Genomic DNA, 8775 nt, shown 5'->3' with positions numbered 1-8775 from the left:
GGTTTTGATAACTCATAAATAATTGAATCTTTCATTGTTTCATACCTAAGCAAAAATGTTTTTGAACATTGATGCCCATATATGTTTTTAAAGATATTCACTGTGATCATTCCTTCCACACTTTTTTACAAAAAATTTTTCAAAATTATCTGCGCGTATATCCAAATTCACTAAACTATTTTATTTTTACCTAAAATACCTTCATCCAAAGTATTTGTTACGTAATAATAAGAATGGGCATTATTTTTCCGTAGTATCTCTTCATAATGTGCTGTTGCGTCGTGTATGATATTTCTTAAAGTGTTTTCCCAAAACACAATTTCACCACAGAACACTACACCACCAAAAAGTGGTATTTTCCAGAATCGTCTTTTCGGACCAAATTTTCCTACGCCACTTGTACGATGACTTTCACGTTTGAAAGCTCAGAACAATGGGAGTGCGTTTGGTTCACCTCTTCAAGAGGTCCCCTTAAAAAAACCAGCAACGGCTTTTAAGGAGATAAGATTATAAGAGGTTTTCGTGGGGTATATGGCAAGGAACAGTGTGGGCAGGGCATGGGGAATGGGGCACCTATGTTGCCAAACCGTGCAGCCACTCTTGGAAACAATGTAGGTTGTCAGCATCCCTATAAAAGGGGCCAAACCCCTCAGAGAGAGTCATTCCGCTGAAGACTTCTCTGAAGGTAAGTCTTCAGGAAGACCTCTTTCAGAAATCTCAGAATCAGGTTCTCAAAGACCTGTGAAAGACTTCTGGTTCTGGTCTGCCTGAGTCTCTTGTGAAGTACCTAGAAGACTTTGCCATTGGTCTTACTAGACTTGTAATGTCTGTAGAAAACTCTAGACATCGGTGTTACTAGACTCTTCTGAAGACTTTGGTGATACTAGACTCTAGTGTTGAAAATGATTGCACTGGTTTTCGATTTTGAGCTACAGTCAGTAAGTTTATTTCCGACAAAAATTCCTGTTATAACCTTTGATCAACAGAATTTTGTGCGATGCTGTGCTTTCGAAGAAAAGACTGTTCGACATTGTGTTTGCTTGAGCCTTGTAGTTCGAAAGCCAGTTTTAAAAAGCAACCAGTGAAAATCAACATGCTGAGATTGAAAGAGGGAAAAAATCCCATAAATTAGAGAACGAAGCTAGTTTGGAGCCACTAAAGTGCTTGCATGGTAAATAAGGTATAATCAAACTTCACCAAACGGGAAATTAAATCATCAATTCGATTCCCTCATAGCTCACTGGTGCTAAAAGTGCAAACAAACAGATGACTGTCTCAGTACGTCACACAGGAACATCCTGAAAGGAACACAGAACTGCCGAATAGACCATGACTGACAGATGAATAGAAGTAGTAGGGACTTCGAACGGATTTAGCCACAAGATTTTTCTATAAGACACTTTTCGAACATTGTTTTCGAGTTCTTAAAAAACACGAACACTCAAGGAACAAAAAAAGATTAACATTAGATTTTTGTGACGAAGAAGGAAAGATTCAGACGCCCATCAAACCAGGTGGTTGAGGTGACTGACGTCATCCGATCAATTAATGATTCCTGCCCATTTGTTGAGGTGAGGTTTCTTTGGCGCTTACGGTATACTTCCCATAATATGACCTTCAACTGGGTGGGGATTTGAAAACGAGGCTTTTTCTATTCCTTCCTCTTCTTCTTCAAAAAAATGAGAATATCCTTGACATTGCAATCATTTCTAAAACTACCTCGGCTGCAAACCCTCGTCACTGAAATATGGAACAGTATTTTATAAAATAAGATAGTTTTAGCGATATAGTAGGTCAAATTTGGCGACCGTAATCAACACCACAGCAGTCCTACAATCTAGAGGAAAGGGGTCACAGACAGATGTATAGAAAGAGACAGAAAGAGAGGGACCGAGTGACGTCAATCATCCAGGAAGCCCACATGACGCAAAACTCCAAAAAGCCGGAACCGATTCAGGAAGTCTTGGGGCCACATGTGTGCGCGTGCGTGGATCCAGGTGCGTCGGCTCACTTGCGATTAATTACAAGATTCGGTATAAAGTGCCCCTGAGTACCCCACCTGAGAGCCAGTTGACGAGAAGACCCCAGAGATTACTCACTCACTCATTAACTCACTCACTCGGGGTCTTCTCGTTTTTTTTTTCAGTTAAGGTTTTGGCCGATCGAATGTGTAAGATTTTCTTGGCTTGGGAGCGAAAGCCAAGTTTTTTTTTTCTCTCTCTCTCTCAGTTTTGTTAACACAGCGTTCCAGTGCTTTGGGAGTTTTCTTGATTCAATACATCATTTTCTGACGATTTTTTTTTTTTTTAGTGTCATGTGTCTGGAGTGATTACCAGATTTTGAAAAGGACGGTGAAGTCCATACTAGCGTGTTTTGTTCAGTGACATTTCACAAGCACTAGTTGTATGCTTCTCATAATAATAATCAATTCAATCTCTTCTTTGCAGGTCAATAACAAAGAAAAAAAAAGTGCAGCAATCTTTAGTGGAGTTTTGAAGAAAGTGAAAGACAGTTTTTCTTACCGAACTTACAGACAGATTTTGACAATAACTGTTTCATCAAAAACCTAATTTCGATTGGCTAATAACTGGATTGCGGCTTGCAAACTGCCAGGTCTGTTGGCATTGTTTAAGCAAAGAAGACAAACATGGAAACAGCAAGGATGCTGCGGCTCTTGGGATCTGTTCTCTTGATAATCTCCTTGGGCAAGCACGAAACGTCGGCAGTAATACCCGGGCATCGCGAGGATGTGATAAATACCCTTAGGTAAGTGAATGCAACTAGGAGAAGCAAAATTCTGATTCATTAGCATCAAATTGAGATTTACATTCTGACCATGAGGAATTTACTATAGTTTAAGGGACCTGAGTGCCATTTATGTCACTCAGCGGCCTGTGTGAGTCTCTGAACTACATTATGATAGCCTTCCTATCTCCGTCTCTGCAGATGGCTCATGGGAAAGCACTACTATCCTACCACTGCCTCGAGACTCAGCGACGACTTGTCTGCCAGTATTTGCGTCTCTCATTCAGCTTTGACTTTGGCTTCAACACAACAGTGGAGTTATGACAGTGAGTATAGAATCGAACATGCTTGATGACATGACATGACAGTAAAGTGAGAATACATGATTGTAGTAGTGGGTTCATCGCTTGTTTCGGTAATTAAAAAGATTTTTTTTTTATTCTAGTGTGGGATGCCAGTGGGAAAATTCCTGACGGAGCTGCTGCTGGGGCCACAGAAGCCAGAGGACACCCTGAAACTTGTGAAGGTGTTGGCGTGAACTTCCCAGGTACTCTGGAGTCACAACTCTTTCCCCACCGCCACTTCCTATCTGCTCGCAACATCTCTCTTCAAGATCTCCATCCAGGAGCACTCCAAAAACGAGACACTTCCATGAAGGGGAAATACTGCCTCGTCTCCGTCAGGTGAGAGGAGAGAGAAAGAGTTTCCACAATGTGTAATAACTTTGTTCTTGATATAAGTCCTCTGTTTATAAAGGTGAATGTGTGTAACGTCCTGAAACTTGAAACACTCATTTCTTGTATTGCAACAGAGGCGGAAATGCCAAAGGACTCGGAGCTGGTGGGTCATCTCAGCTTCTAGCTTCCCTTGCAGGAAAATATGCCCATACGTATGCTACCTGCATCCCAAACACATGTTCTTCCAAAATCTTACAGGTAAGAAGTCCACCCAATTTTCATTTTCATACTTCCATCCTCTTATAATAATGAAATGACTTAGAATACACTGGCATTGTACAGATCTCCAGTATATTCAGCTGCAGCAAAAAAGTTATTTTCTTAATACTTATAATTGCTTCAGTAACGATTAGATATTTTGACCATTTGTGCTAAACCCAATTCTCTTCTATATTTTCAGGAATCACTACAGACAGTGCAGGAAGATGGATCATGGATAAGTGTAATCTGCGATGGTGAAGTAAAAGAGGATGAAGTCACAACTTCCGAGTGGAGTTTCTTGTAAGTACTGAATGGAGGAATCCGGGCTGTTTTGCTGTTATATATTCCTATTTAAATTAATCCAGCATAGATTCATATATTATTAGTATTACCAAACTCAGGGACCAAACTTATGATGACTGCTTTCTCCTGCAGGACAGTGACAGTTGTTCTGTTGGGCCTGGCCGTCGCTGCTGGCATTATAGAAACCCAGTATCCGTGCGCGAGAACCCAAAACGGGTGTGACTGCTCTGCTGGTCGCAAACTTCTCCACTGCTTTTCCTTCAGTCAAAACAGCCAGAAACTTTTCTCCTTCAGCACGACACCAGCAAGTTTCCAAACGCTTGATGGACTCAGGTAATCTATCATTACAAAAAATAATTCAGTCATTCCAAAAATTAACATGAAAAATGCAGTATGTGTGAGCTGTTGTCTTTGAGGAACTAGAGTTGATAATGAATGTTTCATTACAGGGTTGTGTGCATGATATGGGTCATAGCTACTCACCGATATATGTTCTTCCTTATTTCCTCCGCTAACCCAAATGACATCCTCAAGGTAAGTCTACCAACAGATTTTCGAAAGAGTTTTTTTTGTCATATTCCTTGAAATGTTTTTTATTTTATCGCGGAAAATCCTGAACAGCTTGCTAGTAAAATTTCAAGAATAAGTATGAAGATTGTTCTGCATATATATATATATATATATATATTTTATATATATATTATAATAATAATTACTATATTATAATATATATATATATCTTATATATATATATATAATATATTGTATATGATGTATGTATTATACATATATATATCATATATATAGATCGAATATATATACTTATATATATGTATATGTATGTATGGATGTATACATAGATATATATTTTATTATATATATATATAATAATAATATATACACACACATACATATATATTATTATATATATATATATATATATATATATATATATATATATGTGTGTGTGTGTGTGTGTATTTTAAAACAATGTATTTCTAGCTAACTTATAGTCTTCTTTATCGGCAGCACATGACCAACTGGCGGTACTCATGGGTCTTCAACGCCTACCCTTCTGTGGATACTTTCTTGTTTGTCTCTGCTTTCTTGGTCTCTGTCATCCTCAAGCAGCGTCTGAAGCAATTCACATTCGCTGGATTTTACTTGCAGAGATACCTCAGGTAAGTTAACTTGTCGGAATCATACACAATCCTAATGAAATTACAACCCAAATAACTGAAGAAATGAATGAATTTACCAAAATGCTATCAATATTTTGCTGAGCACAGGTCTTTTTTTCAACAGACTGATCCCTGCCATGGTCTACATGATCTGGGGATGTTCAACAGTGCTCCGCTACCTTGGCTCAGGCATTGTTTGGTCTAGGACTCATTACGACATGTTCAGTCGACCTTGCACTCAGACAGCTCATCACAACATCCTGTTTGTGAACAACCTTAACGACTCCAATGATATGGTGAGAAAACACACCTCATTTCTTTGGTTATCTGCTCCATAAGCCCTTCATCTCGTAACGTTTTTTGCAGATTCTATTTTTTGAGAAATTGTGACTGTTTTCAATCTTTAAGATCAGAACCAACTTTACTGAGACTCCCGTTTTCTTTTGACAGTGCATGGGACACCTCTGGTCTGTGGCAGTGGAATGGCAGCTGTACCTCGTCACTCCCCTGATCTTACTGCCCTTATACTGGTACCCGACCCATCGTTTCCGCTGGGCTCCCCTTCTTGCCTTCTTTGCCATCTCGGTCCTCACTCCTGCTGCTGTGACAGTCATTGGAGACCTCCCTCCCACTGCTACATTCTGGGACTATGAAGCATCACAGTAAGTTGAACAAAATCTGTTAGATTCGCAACATTGAACTGAAATGTAAACATCATGTAGCTTTATACATTGTCTAATCCTTTGTGTTAGATTGCTATGCTTTAAAGCATGCCTTCCTTTACTATAATGACCTAACTCCTAACATTCGTGGTCTCGTTTTTTTCAGACGTTTCTACAACACAAACTACATTACCTCCTGGTGTCGCGCAGCCCCCTACTGCATTGGCCTGGCTGCTGGCTACCTCTATCACTGGATGGATGAAAACCACATTACCCTCAGCATGGTAAGATTCATTCTTAATTTCATATTGTTACTACAGAAATACTTTAAGCATGTTTATGATGCTTGAATTCTGTGTAGTACGTATAATGCAATGCGTAACTCTTTTTTCAGAAAGAATAAAACCTATAATATTGTATTATGCATATATATTATATCTTTGCTTAGGTGTAGACAGAAATATAATTTTCATTTGGATCCTTCCACAGTTGTTTGTTCGCATTGGCAAAGTTCTGTCGACCCTTATTGGTGTTGCAGTCATGGTCGGCCCAAGCTTCTTGATGGGGCAGGGCAAATACTGGGCAGCACTCTATTCCTCACTGTCAAGGCCTGCTTGGGGTCTAATGATGTCGTTCATAGTCATTAATGCCTGCAAGGGCAAACCAGGTAAGACTTGCATGCATATCTAGGTATTGTCATAGTGCTATATATCCTGAAATGAATACTATCACCCATGCGAGATACGTTATTAATGTTATTATAACATATATGAACCACCTCTACTCATCAACAATTTTAAGAGCATAAATTATCTTATATTCTGATTTTTTCCTCCTTCAGGTTTCTGGGTATGGCTGTCTTCAAGGAGCTGGGTGACACCTTTATGCAGAGTATCTTACTGCATGTTCTTGGTCTCACTTCCTCTTCAGACTATGGCGGCTGCACGAACACAGAAACAGCACTACGACCATTTGTCAGGGGTAAGTGTCTCGTCCCCTGTGACAAAAGTACATTTCACTGAAGATCGTTTTCGTATAATTAAATATGCTAGAGGCAGAATGGATCAACTAGGTTACTGTGAATTGTAGTACTGATGCTAAGTATCACTTTGAAAAGTTACTTTCATTTGAAGGTAGATTTAAAACTATTTTCCTGCATCAAACCCTTACTTAGACTGAAAGATTAAACGTTTTTCTTCTTCTTTCCAGTTGTATTTGGTCATCGGAGATCTTGTCCTCAGTTACTTCGCAGCTGTTGCTCTTCATCTCCTGGTGGAGTCTCCTTTCTCAAGAGTCGTTGGCCTAATGTTATCAGGTTGGTGTCAAGTGTTATGAAGTTGACAATGGGTGAAAATCAGTATCTAGGAAGCTATGTTTTTAAGTTTACAGCCTTTTGGAATTTTCTTTTCACGTGAATTTGGAACTGGGACTCTTGACATGATGAAATTGTTGGAGATATTCAGTCAGGAGGGACGAATGTGACAGACTCTCTAACCTCTTTTTCTTTTATTTTCTTCCAGGCAAACTCTCTCGCAAGTCGAAGGCACCATCAGATCCTACGAGGACGAACGCCACCCTGGCAGAACAGAGGGCGCCGCCAGCTTCAAGGCAACAGCTCGTGCTGGAAGCTCTGTCAGCAGAGTCAGGCTGTACTATGCGGAACAGAAACATCTGAAGAGGCAGAGGAAGTTCCGTTGTCACCTCTCTTCTTCTTCTTCTTCTTCCTCCGCTGTCAACCAGAACTCCTGTACATACAGCCTTCTAATTTATTTGTTGTGTAGCACATCTCGACTCTCGCTCATTGACTCAGCTGCCTCTCACGAGGCAGCAGTTATTTATCTGTTTATTTATTCTGTGTTATTATTTATTATGTATGTTATATGGGACGGATCGTTCATTCTCAGATAAAGTTTCGATTATAGGATCAAGTTAATCCCCTGAATGAATCGAGAGTTAACACTGAAATTGCTGTAAAGTTAGGTGCCTCGCTAAGATTTGCATGTATGAAGGAATAATTTCTTTTCCTAGGTGATAGCTAACTAACAAGGGAACCAACTGTCCCAAGCAAGAGGGTAGCTTAGGTAATGCTTATATATGCTCTTATTTAAGTCTAATTTGCATATTAGCATTTGTGTCTAAGATCAACTTCTTCCTCTACTTAATGTGACTAGATTATTGTTTGATTATACATTAATTCAAATATGTGACATTCGCATTTTATTCTAAAGTTAATTTTTTTATTAATTGTTTTGAGAACATATATCCAAAGAACAATTTATCTTACTTGTTATTTATTGAAGTTCATTTGTCAGAATGAATCACGTGTGTATCTCTAAGATATTTATTTCATATTTCATAATTGTTCGCCTGTTGATCAGGCTTCTGTGATACTTAATATATTTTTACCTTCGTTTTGTATGACGTAAAGTTATTTAATAAAATGATATTCTTTCAACGTGTATCATTAAAACACCTTCCTCTACGGAAGGCTATGAGTGTCTAGAATTAAAAAATGGTCAGGACATCTTTGTAGAGGGGAGGTCACTCCCATCTCCAACCAGGTCCCCCACCAACCTCCTCTCTCTCTCTCTCTCTCTCTCTCTCCTCTCTCTCTCTCTCTCAGTGCCAAAGTAAATGGTTATGGTATCTTTAAATATTCTAATTCATTGAAAAAAAAAAGTTGATTAAACTATCAAAACTGGTACTCTATTTTCGTTGTCAGTAAAGATATAGATATAAGAAGATGATGACTAGGCAACACCAACCACGACTATAATAATAATCATAATATTAATAATAATGAAACAGCAGACTTTAGCACACATCCAATGAAAATCTGAATTGACCCAGACTCGGAATAACCCCACCCAGGAGACAAGGAAATGCAAACGCTTCATATACTTCATAATTTAATGTTCACCCTAATAAACCCAAATGAATTTATCC

General features: G+C 38.9%; 1 protein-coding gene across 1 annotated transcript; it reads left to right on the top strand.

Annotated features, from left to right (window-relative positions):
- The first annotated feature begins 2438 nt into the window (after positions 1 to 2438).
- LOC135203011 (O-acyltransferase like protein-like) lies at positions 2439 to 8266 on the top strand. The gene is made up of 15 exons (XM_064232576.1): positions 2439 to 2766; positions 2947 to 3071; positions 3191 to 3428; positions 3557 to 3680; positions 3883 to 3983; positions 4119 to 4319; positions 4436 to 4520; positions 5016 to 5167; positions 5292 to 5463; positions 5618 to 5829; positions 5996 to 6113; positions 6319 to 6496; positions 6671 to 6810; positions 7039 to 7144; positions 7350 to 8266. Exons 1-15 carry the CDS (start codon positions 2648 to 2650, stop codon positions 7502 to 7504), a joined length of 2226 nt encoding a protein of 741 aa, XP_064088646.1. The 5' UTR covers positions 2439 to 2647; the 3' UTR covers positions 7505 to 8266.
- The last annotated feature ends 509 nt before the right edge of the window (positions 8267 to 8775 follow it).

The sequence above is a fragment of the Macrobrachium nipponense genome, chromosome 33 (assembly GCF_015104395.2).
Source record: "Macrobrachium nipponense isolate FS-2020 chromosome 33, ASM1510439v2, whole genome shotgun sequence".
In the NCBI taxonomy this organism is placed as follows: Eukaryota; Metazoa; Arthropoda; class Malacostraca; order Decapoda; family Palaemonidae; genus Macrobrachium; species Macrobrachium nipponense.
Note: the sequence above shows the minus strand (reverse complement) of the source record. Positions and strands in the feature narration are given on the sequence as shown.

What these genes read in the sequence shown, in the direction of transcription:
- LOC135203011 (XM_064232576.1), top strand. Translation starts at nt 2,648, where the DNA reads ATGGAAACAGCAAGGATGCTGCGGCTCTTGGGATCTGTTCTCTTGATA. An exon ending in ACAACAGTGGAGTTATGACA is followed by an intron (nt 3,072 to 3,190) that starts GTGAGTATAGAA and finishes TTTTTATTCTAG; the next exon opens with TGTGGGATGCCAGTGGGAAA. An exon ending in ACCACATTACCCTCAGCATG is followed by an intron (nt 6,114 to 6,318) that starts GTAAGATTCATT and finishes ATCCTTCCACAG; the next exon opens with TTGTTTGTTCGCATTGGCAA.